The sequence below is a fragment of the Argopecten irradians genome, chromosome 8, assembly GCF_041381155.1.
Source record: "Argopecten irradians isolate NY chromosome 8, Ai_NY, whole genome shotgun sequence".
In the NCBI taxonomy this organism is placed as follows: Eukaryota; Metazoa; Mollusca; class Bivalvia; order Pectinida; family Pectinidae; genus Argopecten; species Argopecten irradians.
In genome coordinates, this window is record NC_091141.1 from 11,829,829 (window position 1) to 11,848,990 (window position 19,162).

Below are 19,162 nucleotides of genomic sequence, written 5' to 3' on the forward strand. Positions count from 1 at the left end.
ATTGTGATACTATAGAATGTATTTTCAGTTTTGGCGATCAATATGAATATTGACCAATTCTTTCTGATATATTTCAGGACATCCATTTCCTAACACTTTTGAAACATCTGTGAAGAAATTCCACAAGTATCTGTTCCATATAGTTGCACATATATATCACGCACATTATAGTGATGTTGTTAATTTGGGAATACACGGACATCTAAACAGTCTCTTTACTCACTTCACTGTGTTTAACATCAAATTCGACCTGATGGAGGACAAAGAAACAGACATACTGCAAGACCTTATGAAGGCCTTAATTAAACAGCTTCCAGATCCAAATCAAAATGAAGGCACAGACAGTAACGAAATCTCCCGAACATAGCAGTCAAGGGGGAATAGTGTATTATTGTATGTGCGTAGTTATGATTAACTCATATCCTGAAGGATCTCAACGTTTTGTTCTGCTGTGAAAGAGTCATGGACTGTGATCACGGTATACAGGTGAAACTGACATCAGGTGTTATTATATAGACCTAACTATCCTAAGTGTGTGTATACAATATATACATTTGTACTGTGATGGGAATACCTAGACTACAGTGATATATATATCTCAGATTATCCAAAATATTCTGTTAAATGCCTTTTATGTTGAAGGGGAGACAACTAAGAGAGAGTTAAAATGTCAAAACTGTTGCTAAAAGAGATTTAGCAGGAGTGGAGTATTTAATGATGCGGATCTGTGCTGAAGTGATGGAACGTTGTGCCCTAGTTTACCATTTACTGACGTGCTTTCATATGTAAATACTGAAGGAGAGAATGATGCTGTGCGAATACCTATAGCTACAAATTACAAGGATGACAGTAGTATTTATTTTGTGGTCAATATTTCCATTTCAAAGAGACGTTTGTTCTTTCCTTTGTTAAATGGCATGTTATAATATATATATACAATATATATGTATAAAATTTCTGTAGTCAAAATGTTATGAATCATACCTATACATTATTTGAAGGTTCTGTGGTGATGAATGTGTAATCTTTTAAGTGTGATTTGATAAGCATGAGCCATTGATGGAAATGGTGCTTAGCTACCTAATTTATAGGGTGTGTGACATTGTTGAGTAAGCCCTGATGAGATCCAACACTAGAATAATACCATTGATGTTGAGGTTAATTGTTGACCAGCTAAACATCCAGGTGAGGGTGAAGATTAAGTCTGTATTTACTACTGTAGCAAACTTGAGGCATGTTCAGTATGTTGGGCTCATTTGAGCTGTAACTGGCACTGCCGCTCCTATTTGATTGCAATTTTTTGACACTAAAAAAACCCAACTTAAATAATTAAGTCTTTGAATTCACCTTGTTGACGAATTGGTGTAAAAAAATATTTTGACCTAGCTTTTCACAGGAAATCATGGCCTAAACCGACATGCACATTCAAGTTTCTGCCATGCAAAAAAGTTTTTATGAGTGTTCACTGTGGGAGTTTGTCCTGGATGTGCCTCAGACACATGCAGTGTATGGATCGAGTTATAGACATTAGTAGTGTTTGGCTATACCTGCTCTGAGAAATGTTATTGTTGATATAAGTATTGGACATGGTTAATAGTTGACTATTTTAGAAATAATAGCCGTTTTGACATAATAGCATAGACTCGACTATATCAATTATATCTGATGTCTTTGTATTTAGTGACCAAAGTGATAACACCCAAAATCAAAGAGCATAACATGTTTAGTATAGAAATGTAGTAAATACCTTCACTTGAAGAAAGAAGATTTTTTTTCTCAAAAAGAAAAATGTGTTTTATCTACAAAACAGCCAAATAGTAAATAGCACTCGTATTCCACAGAGATGAAAAAAGAACCAGTTACATTTTAATTTAAGACAAAGAAAAATATTTGATCAAGAAATAAAACATATACCTAAAATAGATGTGTATATACACGATTCACTTAATTTAGTATTGCAGTTTACCATGCTGAAATTAGGCACATTTCTTTAAAAGTTTGAACACTAAGTTACATATTGAAATCCCTAGACCTTAACACATAGCTGGTATGATAATTTAAGACCCTCAGACATTTCAACATGGGATAAATTGGTGATGTTATATCTTAAGTTATTGTTTTCTGAAATTTGAACTGATGACTAAATCTACGCTGCAGCATTTTACGATAGTTACTTGTGCCATAAATCAATGAGATCGCACACATAACAATACTCTATTGCCTGTTCCTGATATTTTGTTTAGTTCAACTTTTTATATTTCTTGTTGCTTTAGTAAAAATGAATTATATTCCTTTCTGATATTTTTTATTGCGTGGTCAAAATATTTTTTCTCTTTCTTTAAATAATGGAGAAAAATGTATATTTGCCATGGTAAGATTATGTTCCTGGACACAAACTGATTGTGCGCATTAGTCATAATTTTGTGTGTAGCTTTCAATATTGTTTTCTTTGTTATTTCAACCATGCTTGCTCCAAGAAGTTTATGTAGCTTGCAACATAAATAGTCAGGTTTTTGATGAGAGAAAAAAAAATCTCATTAAATGTTTCTTATTGATTGCAATTGAACATTGATACTATACAGTGCTATGTTCTTTTAATCAAATTTGTTTAAATTTTCCTTTTTTCGCAATAGTTTTGGTGCAAGAATAGAAGCATATTAGTGTAATTATGTATTGTGTCGGATATTGATATCTATTGTGAAGGATTTTTGAATGGTCAGATATTGTTGCCTTGAAGCTCATACAAGTTGTTATCTGGTAATTTCTTTATTCATGTATTTGTTTGTATTTGACTTGAGAGGACAGATAATGAAAATCTAAAAGTCTTGATTTTTTTTCAGCATTTTTTATTAAAAAAGAGTACTAGTAAGTGCCCTAAAAATTCAAACGAAGATATCAAAATGTAATCCAAGTTATTCTAATAAGACTAATGTATTTCCATTAAAATGGCCTTGTTGAAACAAGTCAGATCTATAATCAATTTTCAGATCATGAAAATGATTTTATAGAAAAACCAAGTTATTTAAGTTTGAAAGAAACTTCAGCTTTTTATATCTTTCAAGATAATTGTTTATGTTTGAAAAGAAATTTGCATTTTACTTGATAGCTGATAAGAACATTTGTTGTTAAAACTAATTTATGTAATGACAAGGGGAAGTAATTAATTTACAAAGGGAGGTAAGCCAGACGTCTGTTTCATTGTAAATCCTCTACACATGTGAGAATACTTACAATAGAAGGGAGTTAATTCAGTTATAATCCACGGTAGTCCATTCTGACTTCAAGGTGCTTCATATGCTAATATCAAAATATAACGCAATATCCTATGAGTGATGATCAGTTGTGTTCTGTTAAGATATCCCTGGTAGATTGTGTAATGTTAGTTATATTGTTATATCCCTGTGGTGTCCTCTAGTCATATTATGTACACAGCAGAATAGACATGGCGGGAATGCACGTCGGTATGCTGGTGTGTATACCTATACAAATCATCTGTATTTAATTATTATTACAACCACAGTAAAACTCATTAAAAACCATACTATATAGGTATCACAGTTTATCACATGGACTTCAATATAAGATTTGATTACCAGGTATATAATATTTGTAATGTGGAGTGGTGTTGAAAGGAAAATAATCAGTAAGAAAATATTTTTACACTTTTGTTATACTCCTGTATGCTTAAGGAAAAGGTTTTTTAGGCATCAAGTTATTGATTTTCAAATATGCCATTAAGTGAGATCAAAATTATTATCCAAAGCTGACTAATGAAGATGAATACTAAAAGCATTAAGTCACGAAAAGCTCGTTGTGTAAGCAGAATGTCTCAGTCTTTGTTTCATTATTGTGAGAAGATTTCAGGAAAAGAGACAAGTTCAGAAATAAAGAAAATTTGTCAGGTTGAACAAGAGACTCCCAATGATGTAGGTACTGGTCAGTGTATTCCTTATTGAGGGACCTGTCAATTATGAAAATGTTTTAATGTAAAGTTCATATCCTTTTGACAACCTTGACCCAACTTACTCTACCCACAACCATACTCATCAACAGATCTGTTACATCAGCTGTGTATAGTACTAGGAAAGTGAAAGTAAAATGCCACAAGGATAAGGGGCATACCCTTTAACCTTTTAGAAATCCAAAAACTCCTCCTTGCTCATTTGGATATACAGAAATGTCATGTGTGACATATACCTTCAAAGTTCACTGGATAATTAATGATCTATGTTTGAATCAATAAAGCTAGTTTGCTCAAAATTGGAATAATAAAGGCATATTATATATCATTGATATTAAGAAAAAATTACTATTTCACAACCACTAAATGTTTTATCACATTAATAGTCTTTTATTTGTGTCATAAAGTCAATGAATTAAGAGGGATTTTTTTTTTATGTCAATAAGGACATGCATTAAACCTATTGTCTTGAGTTGGTACATAAAAATTAAATTTTGTTAAAAATATTCAGTACAATATTCATAACTAATTATTCCATTTTATAATTACAACCTTAGAGCCAATAAGAAGTTTTAGATAAGCACTTAATATTCAACACCAAGCAGTTAAAGTACTCTATAGCTGATTATTTTCATGGGTCAAAATTTTCTCCATTTAAACTAAAAAATGAGAAAATTTTTAGCCGTTTCCAGTTTTCCAGATTTTGCTTTAAGGATATGTAGGATTCAACTATTTCTTAATGTTTTGTGGAGAAGATTTTTGTGATCATAGTAATATCCCTCAAATCAAAATCGCGAAAAAATATACCAGAGAATAATTGGCTATATGGTATGTTGAAGTGATCATGATGTAGTTTTTTGAAAGTGTTAAAAATTGAATGGTGGAGATGATTTTCACAAATATGTGATGTTATCTAATGTATGCTGGACAGTTTACTTGTTGCATGATGTATGTTTTTTGCCAAAGTAGAATTGTTTTCATTATTATTATAAGGTTATTATTGTTTTCCAGAGAAATAATTTGTGCATTGTACTGTTGAAGTACTAAAAACCCACAAAGTCTAGGCAATCAGCCTCACTGTTGCTGGTATTACCTGTGACATTGTCACAATGCAATAAAGTTTATAGATTGAAGTCAAATATTTGTGTGTTGTTTTTAAATTATCTCCTTGTTTGAAACCCTTTTACTCCTGAAATTTTATAATGGACTTGTCTAGTCTTTGATTAAGAAGATCCTAAATGTGTCTCCAAGGTTGAATGAGTTAAACTGTTTATAGAAGTTTCTTTGAAATGGCAGGCATTAACGAAGCCTCCAGTCATCCTCATCTTCATGTTTTGGCAAGCATACATTAAAGCTGACAATACAAGTTAAAATTAGAGATAGAAAAATGTTATTTTCTTTCAAATGGATTGGGGGGTCCCCTTTGATCACTTAATTGTCTGGTTATTGTTTGCAGGGTATTTGCAGACATAAAGTTGAAGGCTGGGATGATACAGTCTGGGAATATTGGGAGTCATATAAAGATATGCACTACTTGTCAAAATAATTTCTTTCCAACTTTGAATGCTTCAGTTAAAAATATGTGATCTGGTAACCATATTCAAAACAAGCACCACACTCTGCTGATAACTTCAGCATAACTAATACTCCTCATTTGTTTCTATCCCACTTGCACTGTCGGCTTCAGGTTACTGAAAGATATAAAACAAATTGGCGCAGGCATGATAAAGAAACAGTGGTACAACTTATTTTAAGTGAACAAATATGAGAGTTTGATGTTCTGATGCTCCTTACTGAGTACAACACATAGACCATGTGTTCAGGGAGAATAAGCCATCTCTACAACAACTACCCACAAATCAAGGTCATGACGCCATTGGAAAGAAAGAAATGGGTAGGAACTGCATAGAAGGATTATGTAATGTTTGACTGGACAGTCATAATGATGTAATGCTTATAGATGTTATTATATTACAGTTGATGAATGGTTAAATTCATAAAGGATTCTGCATCATAACATGAACATAAAATTTCCCGATTTATATCTGCTAGCAAACTTTCGTTGTTTTAATACGTCAATCAACTGGTATATGTAATGATGAAACCACTTGCAAGCCACGAAAACATGGCCTCTACAGAACAGCATATAAAACAAGAGAATACTCCATACACTAGATTATACCTATACAAAACTACATGTTTAGCATAGAGGTTTGCATTTTTGTGTTCGAAGATAGTTTTGTGATGGTATGATGGTGATTTAATGATTATCAAAACAAATCTCCTTCTCTTCGATTCACCTCACAATGTACGTTCCAGTGGCGGATCCACAGTGTTGTATCGGAACCCTCCTATCATGAATTTTCAATTTTTACACTAAAAAAAAAAAAAAAAAAAGTGAAATAAAAACTAAAGAAATTAGGTAACACGTAGCCCCTCCCACATTTCTAATCTCAGAATTATGGGGATCCGCCACTGATTTCAACCTTATACGTGTAACATATGTATTTAGTCACAGACTTTTGATTCTTATAGTTATACAGGCACGTGTTAATCAGTACCGTGTAGAAATGTCTGTATGAATAGCCTGCGACTTGCTTCCGTATAACTTTACTCTACTTTTACGACCTCAAATGAAAAACTGCAAAATGACAAGCACAGCTACAGCAACGAACACTGAACATGTTGGATCCTCGTGCATAAGGGAAAGTAGAATCAAAGAAATTGATGCATTTGGGCAGTATGATCAGCGATAGATGATCGTCTTCTTCTAATTGAAGTTCCAATTTCCCTATCAGATCTAAACCTTGAAGACGCAAAAAGACCAGACAGGACCACGGGCACTTGTAGTACTTTAAAAGTATAATAAGACAGTTTTCTTTTTAATACAGTGTGCAGGGATTACCAAGAACTTCATCATAATATATTCCTGAATCGGCCACTATACCTTTACGAAAACGGCCTTTAATTTTAAAAATAGGAATGTAAAACGAAATTGATAATTTTGTAGAGCCACAAAAGTTATTAGCTAATGATTAACCTTAATCATACACTTGTCATCACCTTCTTAACAATTTAGATAAAGTAAATTAAATTTCGATTTTAATAACGTGTGTCGCCTTAAGCTTTACAGCGCCAGACAGCAAAACAGCCAAATGAATCTACATTGTCAAAATGGATTACATAGTGAATCTTACATTTGGTGTTGTAACGACCCATCTAACTAGGCCATCGATAAAAAATTTATTACATTATTATTTTTTAAGGAACTTTTAATGTTTGTTTCGGGAAGGCAGTGTTAATAATGCGTGTGTCTGTGGGTATGACGAGTTGATAAAGATAGACGTTTACAAAAAACGGAGACCACTTTCATTACTAAATATTGACTAAGACAATATATATAGCCTCAACTGCAATATCAAACAGAATTAAACCAATGCTTCCAAAAGTTACAAGAATATACTTGTGAATTTCAAACTGGTTTTATAAAAGGCAGAGTTATTGGAGACAACACTAGATTCCTATATCAAGTAAAATTGAAATGATTATGACTATTTTGTGCGCTAATTAAATATCTAAATTACATATTCGGTGTGTCACTGTTTAAGTGTAGTTTCACCTACTGTAGTATTTTAATTAACATTACCAGAAAACAGACAGCGTATATAATAGGGGCTACATGTGCAATTTGGTAGATCACTTACTTATAAGTAACAAGCAATATTAACATTATGTCGACTACACTTATACGTTTATATTCATTTGTAAACCTCCGGTGTGATTCTTTTCCCCTGATTTTTGCTAATGATTTTGTTACAATTTTGGCGAAAAATCTTTTTTCCGTGAAAGGTTTGGAAACTAAATGATTGAATCCGCACAAAGAACGATAACCCCTACATCGAAGCATTTACCTTAATTTTACATATCCGTTTTATACTCGGATATTCGCTGATATTGATACATTGATGAAATAAACAGAGTGGATCATTTACTTAACTTATTAGGTACTCTCTGTATGGACTGAATTGTTTCACAAACCTTAATGAAAAAAAGAAATATGCTATTTTAGCCCGTGTGGGAATACGGTAAATTTTGACGATTGTGAGCACGTGAACTGTCTTTATGCCGAGTTGTTGCTGTTGAACGATGCCTGCTGCGTCTACAAAACCCGATAAAGCCTCTTTTGAGGCGAATGAACCAATCAAACAGGTCATCCAGGTTGTGGAAAAGAAAGTCCGCAATTTGGAAAAACGGAAGGTATAGTTTATAATGTCGTATTTTTATAAGAAATGGAATTTTCGAGAATCAAATTAGTCATTTCTAAATGTGTTTCGGAGTCGGTGCTCGTATTTACCGATTCGATCACGACAACAGTCGGATACAGGCACTGGTGATGGGTCTCCAAATAAAACGATCATATTTCGACGATTTAGAGTGATTTTGTACAACACTGAATGTTCTAAAGAAGCTTGTTTCTTCTAAAAAGAATCGGTTACAATATCCGGCTTAAATTTCAAAATGGCGGCCCTCATGAAAGCATGTTGTAAATACTGTGGAGATTCGAAGCGAGATTGATTAGTCATTTGATCCTATCATTCTTTTTTTAAGAAACTAACATATATATAAAAATTACATTTGATAATGAAATTCGGAGGGTATACTTGTTTGCAATCTGATCATTTACTTATTTAGTTTTATTTTTTACTACTCTGATCTGAAAAAAGGGGGGGGGGATATTTAGTATTGATGGCGAGACATAAGTGACTTTATAGTTCATAATGACGCATATTATATATATGGATACTTTTGTGTGAAATTTTGTGTCTGTTATTTTCTGTGGTAAAGTTATGATGCAATATCTTTCAATGCTCTGTCCTAAGAGTGTCCACTTTGGTGGATGCTCCGTTTGTGAACACTGAACATCTAAGCAAATGTGATGGAGACTTTTTCGTTTGATTAATTAACGTCCTATTAACAGCTTTGGTCATTTAAAGATGGCCTCCCATGTATGCGGTGTGTTGTGTGAATGCATTTTTTGGGAGACTGCAGTATATTAAAGTTTTGCCTTCTTGTATAGTGGAACTGTTGGCCTTTTTATAGTGCTATCACTGAAGCATGCCCCCAAAGACACCAAGCAACACACCCCTCCCGGTCACATTATACTGACAACAGGCGAACCAGTCTTCAAACTCCCTGTATGCTGAGAGCTAAGCAGGAGCAGAAACTGCCACTTTTATAGACTTTGGTATGTCTCGGCCTGGGGACAGAACCCAGAGCCTTCCTCACATGGGCGAATGCTCAACTCAAAGCCAAAAATGAGGCAGTGCCAAAGGAGGCATTAGGAAAGATAAAGTCAGTTAGGAAGAAGAGAAAAGATAAGATCCTTAATTTAGTTGCATTTTACGATCATGCAATAGGGGCAGCAGGTAAAATTCTAATGCCCTACCTGCAGCACAGGTGATGGAGACAGTTGATGATCGAGTGAAATGAATTATTGTCGCTAAGGAAAGACGCAACCTGAATTTGATGTGTTGGTTACAGTTTTACATATATAGGCTTAAATAGTTGTAAACTCTTATAACTGAGAAATTCCTTTACTTTATTTCCATATTTCTAAGCACTAGAAATGAATAGATAGAAAAAAAAGAAAATTGTAACTGTTAAATAATGTACTTGATAGTAGATCTAGTATTTTAATTTCAAGAAAAAATGTTAGGAAATTTACAAAAACCATTATTTAAAATGGCAATATTTTGGAAACTAATATATGTTTTTAATACTTTATTAATGTGTGTGTGTTAAGTATTGGCTTGGTCTGTCCTGTCATGTCCCATCGTCTGTCTAATACCCTCATATCAATAACAATATTGGAGGCATTGACATTTGTGTCTTGCGAAACAAATGAAGTTTAGTCTGTCTTGCTTGTCTTAATCCTTTTATTTCCTAACTATAATTTTTTATGATCTATGTAATCTACTTTCAGGGGAAGCTCGATGGCTACAAGGCCAAAGCTGACTCCGGGACCAAGTTGGAGAAAGACCAACAGGTAATTGTAATAAAGTCATGTTAATAATATGTTTGACAGAAAATCAGGTGAAACATGTCTCATGTAAAATGCATTCGACACCCAAATACATAGAATGTGCAGTGGCAATATTAAGAAATAAAAAGGCTGGGGCCCTCCATGCTTTAGTTCGTGGAATTCACTTTACATTAAAATCAATATATACATGTATGTGTAACAGGAGAGGAGAAAATGTAGTGGCCATTCCAACCCGGGACCCTTTGAACACTACCAGTCCAATCCCGCTACATATGTCCTAAAAATAATTGGATGAATTGTTGACTTGTATTTAATTTTCAAACATAAAATTAAATGAAATTTTCTGTCAAATGTTGAAAATTTATGTTTTGTATTTATATTTGTCTTTGGCAGGCGGCAGTTGATAAGTATGACGAGGTTATGCAGACACTTGAATTTGCTCGAGATCTGCAGAAGCAGTTCTTGAGCATCAATGTTGATGTGAGTATAGAATATCAATCTTCTCGTGTGTTCATTCATAAGCATCATCACATCATTATTTTTGATCTTATTTCTTTTCCATTAAAAAAAATGTGAACTCTTGGTAACTAAGAGTTCACCAGGAATATCAAGTATCTTTAGTATTAGCCTTTGTAATTGCAAATAGCCAATTGTTATTGATGTGAAAGGAATTATGTAACAAAGCTAACAATAAATGAAAGCTATTCATATTGGAAACCTTTAATTGTACTCAGCTGTGTCTATAGCTAACATCATACTGAATTCCATTGAACACAGGTATACACATGAAAGATGCACTATTTTATTATGTTAATCTAAACATGTCCCTACTGTGACACTGTCGCTATGGAGATGCCATTGATATTTGAAGGAATAGGTAATAATTTCAGTGATAATTTGATATAGGATTCTTTTATTTGGTCTCTAAAGTCTTAAATTTCTTAGTGTTATCTTTTACTATAATGGATCAGTTTTGTTTCTGAACAATTCTTTACAATCATGTCCTATGGTTTTGATTTTAGGCTGAGAAAATGATGAAGAAGCAGTTGAAGAGGGAGAAGATAGAGAGACAGAACATGGTTCTGAAGCGAATGCAGGAGATGTTGAAAGTGCAGAACCTACTCGATAGTATGGGGTCTGATAAAGTCCGCAGTGACTTTCAGACGGGCAAACATGGTGCAGTGGTACGTACCAGCATTATCAGAATGATGTTAACTGCATTTTGAAAAAGAAGCGATCAAAAACTATACTTTACTAGGATTAAATGTAGGGAAAATCTGGAGATAAATAACATTAGCAGTTGATTATCATTTATTTTTACAATCCCTGCAACACCTTTTTAATATATTGTCTATCTCCAACCCTCTTGATTTTAATTGGTTGCATAAATAGCTTTCGACTTTGGATTACGTTTCATAGCATAATGTATTTATATTGCATTTATAAAAGATTGTTGCTTATCTAAAGTACAAACATCACAGTATTTGTTCACTGTTATTTAGGCACAGTACTTTAGGATAAACAAATTTCCCACATCGAGGTTCCCCAACAAATGAATGTTATTTATTAGTGTATCCAAAGAAGTGACTTGTTTATTACGTTTATCCAAACTTATTCAAGTGTGTGTCTTTTCAAACTTTGAAGGTTAATTAGGAAGAGTTTGATAAGCATGACAAACAAATGTCACTTGTCGGGGAACCTCTTTGTGACTTGACTCTATATAGCAGTTGCATGAGACAGTAACCTTTTTTTGAAACAATTTGGATGATATTTGCCCCTTTCAGAAAGGTGTTTGAAAGGGATTGATTGAATAAAAAATAGATATGAAAAAATGTTTCAGAAGCAATATTGTATTGACAAATTGTTTTTGACAGGTTTTGACTGAAGAAAACCTTACCCACCTAGATGAGCTGTACAAGCTGATCAGTCCTTCGCGTGATAGTAAGAACTATGCGGAAGAGCTCACCCAGGCTTCGGAACACCTTCTATCTCTAATGGACGCCAAGGAAAAGGAAGTCGTCGGAACAAATTACAAGGATCTCAGCGAGTTACTTGATCTCATCAACAACTGTGGCTACTTTGAGAATGCCGCTGCCCAAGAGGAAGAAACAACGGAGGAAGCTTGTGGTGAACAGGAATTTATTGTGGTTAATTCCAGCGAGGTCCCTCAGGCTGATTCCGTAGAAGTTCAGGCATCCCTTCCCCCACAGGTAATCGACGAACAACAAATTGAACAAACCAACGAGGCTAGTCAAAATAGTGTACAGCAACAGCAGGCAGAGTACGCGGAGGCAGATTCTTTCTTTTCAAAGACAGCAGCAACAAACCCGGCAGAAGTATCAACAGCAGCCCAACAACAACAACAGCAGCAGCAGGACCAGACACAAGACAATGCTTACAATCCACGACCATTCCAAGATATCGTATCCAAGGTACAAGGTAACTTCAACTTCTTACAGGAATCCACACTTGACATGGAATCACCCCACATGGACCCAGCGGTCGTCGCGGCGCATCCAATGCCTCCCGCCCCACTTGGCCATCAGCCAGAAAGTTTATCATCACAGACATTTTCTAATCAAGGGTTTGGTGATCTTGCTCAGCAAGCACCCCACGATCTCACATCAGCTAACAAAGAATCCACACAATCGTTGCTTTCAAAGCAGCAGTCGTCCCTAGGGGGCGCTTCTGACTTTCCTTCTCAGACATTCGGGCAGAGTTTACAAAGTGATGCCCTATTTCCCTCATCTGCTGTGAAAGGAAATTCATCCCAACTAACACAAAATGTGATGGGAAAATCAAATGACAATTCAATATCAAAGTTCGATATTCCTCCAAGTATTCCAATGCCCCCAGGGTTACAGTCAAATACACAGGTAATTGATATCAAACTTATAAATATATGTTATTTAAGTACAGTAATACATTGTATATCTATAAAGGTATTGATTTACCTTGCTATGCTTTAAGGATTTTAAGTGATGTTTTTTCTCTGAAATATAACTTTATTTTCCTTTTTAGTTAATAAGTTCATTGGTTATTCAATTAGTAAGGACAATTTATGTTATTGGACAGTGTTCAAATCTTTCTTTCTTAAATATTTGAAGTAAAACTAAAAATGTATACAATTCTATAAGCATTATTGAATTTGAAAGAAACTACGTGAATTGTGTATGTATCCAAAATGCTAAATGATACTACAATGATTTGGATGGACTGCAATCCAATTTTACTATTATTCATAATACAATTTAGAACACAATTATATAAAAGAATTTGACGTTTTATACCTGATAAGTGGGCTTTTGTTTTTACCAATTGACAATTGGAAAGGGACCTAGTTATTCCATTTTGGGGAGGAAGGTTATCAATTAAAGGAATTTCCAGGAATTAATTGGATTTTGGGAGTTTTTCCTGAAATTTTAAAACTCTGAAATCCTAAAAATTTCTTGACAAATTAATCTTGGTTTAGTATATTCCTGGGTTAATGAACGATTTTGGTATACAAAATAGTGAAAGTGCTACAAATTAAATAGACCTCCAATGTCATATTTCAGGAATTTGTAAACCAGAACAAGTTAATAATTGCTCTAATCACTTCAGTTCTGTCAGTAATACACATGTAATACATTTGAAATTTAAAAAGATCAGGAAAATGGACATTTTTTCCTGGGTTTATCATTGAAGCTCAAAGTTGAACTGATGGTTAATTACTTTGCAGGAGGCTTCTGCAGACACCCAAGCAGAAAAGAAGTTCACAATGAATCCAAACGCAGAGATGTTCCAGTCCCAACTATATAGTGCATCAGCAACACCAGCTCAGGATGAGTTTGGGCAACAGCAGGGAGACTTCGGCAGACAAAATTATCAGGGTAAGCTTGCAAAATTTAATAGAATCTTTCACACTCTTAGGTGTTAGACAAAAGGTGTCTCTCATCTGTATTTCTCCACATCATTTGACGAGAAATCATGACCTGATCAAATACAATTAAGAGGTTTTGAAATAGAAAATGATGTGGCTTGAATACGTGAAGTCCAACCTTCTGGTGATGGTGCCCAGGCCCCAGAATCATGAACCAGTGTTAACCTTAATCATTTGCATAGCCAACCAATAATGATGTAATTTTTTAGAACATCATCTGTGATCGGCTAATCCTAATTATAAACTTAAAGATGCTCCACCGCCGACAGAGCATAAATGATATTAATCACTTGAACAATAATTGGTGTTTAATCGTGTATAAATATGTCTAATTAACACAAAAAATAATACAAAATGATTTATTTTGCCCTTAGTGCATTTGCAATCAGTACTTAATTCCATGTAGGATATAGTGCACGGAAATTTTTCGGGATGCAATTAATTATTTTTTGTAACTTTATCTTGAAGTAAAATTAGAAGCTCAAACTTTTCATTGGTGGTAATGGTGTAAAGTAAGTAACTTTTGTAACTGAAGAAAAATACTAAATCGTCTGCTCATGTTTTTGATAGTGAAAAAATATCATTTGTCAGTGGTGGAGCATCTTTTTGATAGTGAAAAAATATCATTTGTCAGTGGTGGAGCATCTTTAAGTCTGTTTAAAACTCAAGATTTCTTTGTGATTTTTGGCCCGGTGATTGTGACATTGTAGTAGGGCTGTTCAATGGCGTCCATAATTGACCCTTGCTGTTAAATTGACATTAAGCCCAATCAACCAACCAATTGCAACTGACACTGATTTTTCACAGGACTTAATGATGTTACAAATGCTGGAAGGTGGGACTTGTGACACTCAAATGTTATTTTACAATCTGGGAATCAACATATTTGAGATGAAAAGAACAAGTGCAGACAGGAGGCTATATACCTGATGTCTTGTTAAATGACCTAAATCAGGTTTCTTATGTTCTCATTCTTGTTTAGATCTCAAGAAAATTCTTTTAATAGATACTTAGATACTGGATTTTCTGAAACATTCATGTTGGAAAGATCCATGCAAGATTTTGAGAGTTAATGTTATCTTAATCAATCTTTGATTCTGATCAAAGTTACCCGCAAGATCCCTGTTAATTTCCAAGTCAAAGCTAAAGGAACTAAAGGTGTATGTATGATCAGGGATTTCATGTGTCTTTTCAGGAAACAGTTATAACTCTAACTATCGTGGTAATCGAGGAGGAAACAGCGGTGGTGGTGGCTTCAGAGGCAAGAACAATCGTGGTGGTGGCGGCGAACGAGGTGGAAATATGGCAAATGGATTTGGAGGAGGCCGTGGTGGAAGGGGAGGCAACTCCTACAGTGGCAATAGAGGTGGTGGACAAGGAGGTAAACTATTCCTATATCTGTTTCAGCTGTCTAAACCTAGTGTTTGAATTCTTGTGACAAACTATACCACATACGCAAAACCACCTGTTGATGTAAAAAAGGACGCAAAACCACCTGTTGATGTAAAAAAGGACGCTAAACCACCTGTTGATGTAAAAAAGGACGCAAAACCACCTGTTGATGTAAAAAAGGACGCAAAACCACCTGTTGATGTAAAAAAAGGGCATGAATTATTTTATTGGTACAATGAAAAGACGCAGACTTATGCATTTAAAAAAAAAATAGTATTCATGTGAAAGAATTAAGCAGTATTAAGTAAAAGGAATTCTTCATAATCAATATATTTTCATATGTTGCTGGGAGGTGGAAATCACAACAAAAAAATACAAAAAAAAATATTGCCACACAATATTTTCAAACACAATATAACAGAACGATGTTGAATAAAGTCTATATCGCTGAATTAAATCGCATTTAAGAACCCATTGGGCAGAAAAAGGGGAAATGAGGTGGCTACAGAAATGTGGGTATGTACTATTTGTTGGTATTTTTGTCCCAAGTTATCAAAACAGGTTTTGAGGTTTTGTGTTGTTAAATCTGAATGGGATGAACTCCCTGTGTTTTCATTTCCATTTGTTACCCATATAATTTTCTTTTGACCTTGCATGCATGTAGTTTTGTTATCCATACACACAAGACTTATGTAAAGGAACAAAATTTCTTTTACAAGAAAGAATATACACAGAACTATTGGTAAAATATGTGCACTGCACATAAAACCAATTTCACCGTACTGCAAAAGTAAATTACATTGTAAAAGAAGCCTTCAAATAAGAATAATTATAGTTTTGGGTACATTTTGGAAAAATAACAATTTTATGTTTTGAATCTATCAACATTTGTTTAATACAACTTTTGAAAATAACAAAATTTCAACATCTTATAGAAATCTTCAAAGTAGAATCATTTATACAAATATCTTTCTCATGAATTGAAATAAATGGGAAATGAAATAAAAAGTTTGAAACATAAAAGCTTTAAATTGTCCTTGAGTGTTGTACGAGAGATTTTTTAGCACATTGGAACTAGGATATCGCTATAAAAGTTGAGTTTAAGAATAATTCTTTAACCTGATACGGTTTACCAGTCTACAAATCATCCAGGAGGTCTTCAGTCATTAGGATGATAGCACTGTTGGGAAATACTTTACATTATGGGGCAGACTAGTGTCTGGTCTGCAGGTGCCCCGTTTGTAAGTGACCATTACCTCATTCTGTTCCAGGGGCTTTCCAAGGCTTCCCTCCCCGCAACAATGACTACAACAATAGGTCAGATGGATATCAAAATTACAACGGAAACTTTGGTGGCAATAACAACAGCGGAGGATTCCAAAAGCGCGGGGGTGGAGGCCAGCCAAGGGGAAACAATAGAGGAGGTCTGTTTTGCTGATAGAATTGCCCTTAATGTGCCTCATTCACAGAGTCATGTCAAAAATAGTGGGCATTTCTGGGTTAAAACTTTCTTTTAAAGCCCCTTCTTTCTCATATGCAATCTTAAAAACTGATGCAAGAAATGTCTTGTCTTGGATGGATAGATTGGATGCTTTTCAATTCAAAAGGCAAACATTCTCTAAAAAGCTTGACATAATAAATGGGAAAGAATCTGCATGACTTTTGTTTTTACTTCCCCTTGCATGCTTTATACTGTTTTGTTCTTATATTGTCTGTGATCAATTAGAATATTCTGGAGTTATCCCCCTTTCCCAATCAGGCATCTTAAATATCTGTGATATAATATATGGTTGTTATCATTTATCTGTGTTTGGTAATGGACACCTCTACATCAGGTCGCTATTCATTATTGGAAACATGTAACTACATATATATGGCGTGTAAAATCAAATGAAATAAACTTAATGCATGTGGTATTATGTATTTATTTAATCAGCTTGATTTAGGATCCAATACACAGCAGAAGGAATGGTCTGGAAATTTAAAAAGGGTTAATTATCAATCTGAGCATTCAAATAGAACCCTTTTCTTCACCATAGCATTTGCTTTCTTGTTGAAATGTGGTTAAAAAAGTCCTTTAAAGCCATTTTTCTCCTAATCTTTCAGTTCAGCTTAGAGGAATTGTATGTAAAGAAGTAAAATTTCAGAAAATCTTATAATTACAAAATCTGCATTTCACAATGCACATCAATATAGTTAAATATAAACATCAAAATATGAAAGGTTTACCTGTTAAAATATTGGTATTGTTAAATGATGCTCTATGATTGGCTTACCATTAAGAAACAGACATTTATGTTCTTGCAAGATGCTGGCACATTCTTTATAACAGTACAATACCTCTGAGATACAGATGTTATTTGTGTAAAAATCATTGTGATCTTAATATTTTATTCTATTTTCAGCTCCACGTGGTGGTGCACCGAGAGGCGCTGCTCGAGGAAACTCCAGAGGTGGACAAGGCGGAGGATTTGGACGTCCCCAACAGCAACAGACTGCCTAAGGTCACACAAGGTGGCTGATCACATGATTGTCGTGTGATACTAACAGACTGGATGTAGTAGTGGAGTTACTTTCTCAACTCATGTCTGTTCAATTTTGAATTTTAAGTTGTGGATGAAATTAAGCAAACCATGGATTTTGTCACAGTGCATGATTGCATTTTCTTTCCTGTCATTTTATTTAATATTTTATGTTACTTGTCTTGCGAAAAATAGTTTTCCTTATTTTATGAAATCATGCATTATGAAAAACAAGAGTTTATCCACACCTTCCAATTCTGTGATTGGATAGTGGGTACTACGTCGCTATGGTAACAATTGTGAGTATTGTAGATGTGGTATGGCAACTTCAACAGCAATCAACAATGACATTTTTTTTCCTTTTGATGTCCTCGAAATGATATCGGGAAAAGGACCGCATTTAAAGGCATAATGATAACAGTTTACACAAGTGTTCTCTCCTGCTAGTACTCGAGAGCTCACATGGCATATGTACTACACTTAGTTTCTGAGAGTCCAAACAGTTAAAAACCTAGTGCTGTGATTTAACGATCAAAATAATAACAGGAACTGTGTCTCTACATAGTCCAAAATATAAATAAAGTTCAGAAGTGCAACTCGATAACCTACAAAAGGATTTTATACATAGATGTAAAACTCCCAAGTGACTTAGAAGTTATAAGTTTCTATCATATGGCTTTATGATTGCTAAGTTTGAAGCAGTTAACTTTTATCTCACTTGTAAAAAAAAATATAAAAAAAAATTGTAAAAAAGGAAAAAAGAAAATATGATGTAAAAAAAGTTTCAGAAGAGATATCCCATATGTCTGGATTTGTTCATTTTTCTTTTTCTTATTTTTCACACTCCTTATTTTGTTCCCCTGAGGGTCTCGCTTGAGAGTAGAGATAATCATGGAATTTATGGTTACCGTATGAAATTTCAAACCACCTTTGAATAAAAACAGTTGGTAACTACTTTGTATGTGTTTGTCTTGTTATTCTCTTGTCAAATGGCAAGTGTTCATATTTCAGTACTGATCATATCTGTGGTTTACTGTTATACTGTGAAAAATAGGTATCGGGGTCAGGTTGTTCAAACGTTGATTAGCTTACCATATAATCACACGATTAGTAAAATTTTCATTTATGGTTTACTACAATGCCTGTAATTACAACTTCTCTTTAATACCCGGTAATTATAAGTTGGCTAGTAGGTCACAAATGGAGTACTTCAGAATTAAGTAAAATTTTGTCAAGTTCGCTCGAAAAGAAATTATTTTATCTTGCTTAGAAAATTATTGTCAAACTGTGATCAACTTATGAAAAACTGGGCCCTGAACTGT

At 34.1% G+C, this 19,162-nt stretch overlaps 2 protein-coding genes across 6 annotated transcripts in view; both read left to right on the plus strand.

Annotated features, from left to right (window-relative positions):
- The window catches only part of LOC138329363 (MOB kinase activator 2-like), a 60,743-nt gene extending 55,649 nt beyond the window's left edge, over positions 1-5,094 (plus strand). For all 4 annotated transcript variants that reach the window (XM_069276302.1, XM_069276297.1, XM_069276301.1 and 1 more), the window contains exon 5: positions 78-5,094. In XM_069276302.1, the coding sequence (XP_069132403.1) occupies positions 78-367 (290 nt within the window). In that variant the 3' untranslated portion in view covers positions 368-5,094. The remainder of the gene's footprint in view (positions 1-77) is intronic.
- Positions 5,095-8,055: 2,961 nt separating this feature from the next.
- Positions 8,056-18,795, plus strand: LOC138329364 (caprin-1-like). 2 transcript variants are annotated; one of them, XM_069276303.1, is made up of 9 exons: positions 8,057-8,218; positions 9,945-10,007; positions 10,398-10,484; positions 11,027-11,188; positions 11,879-12,880; positions 13,726-13,876; positions 15,122-15,307; positions 16,590-16,742; positions 17,724-18,795. In XM_069276303.1, exons 1-9 carry the CDS (start codon positions 8,108-8,110, stop codon positions 17,819-17,821), a joined length of 2,013 nt encoding a protein of 670 aa, XP_069132404.1. In that variant the 5' UTR covers positions 8,057-8,107; the 3' UTR covers positions 17,822-18,795. The 2 variants fall into 2 exon arrangements, with proteins under 2 accessions (XP_069132405.1, XP_069132404.1); XM_069276304.1 differs by lacking the exon at positions 16,590-16,742 and having other exon boundaries at positions 8,056-8,218.
- Positions 18,796-19,162: the final 367 nt, after the last annotated feature.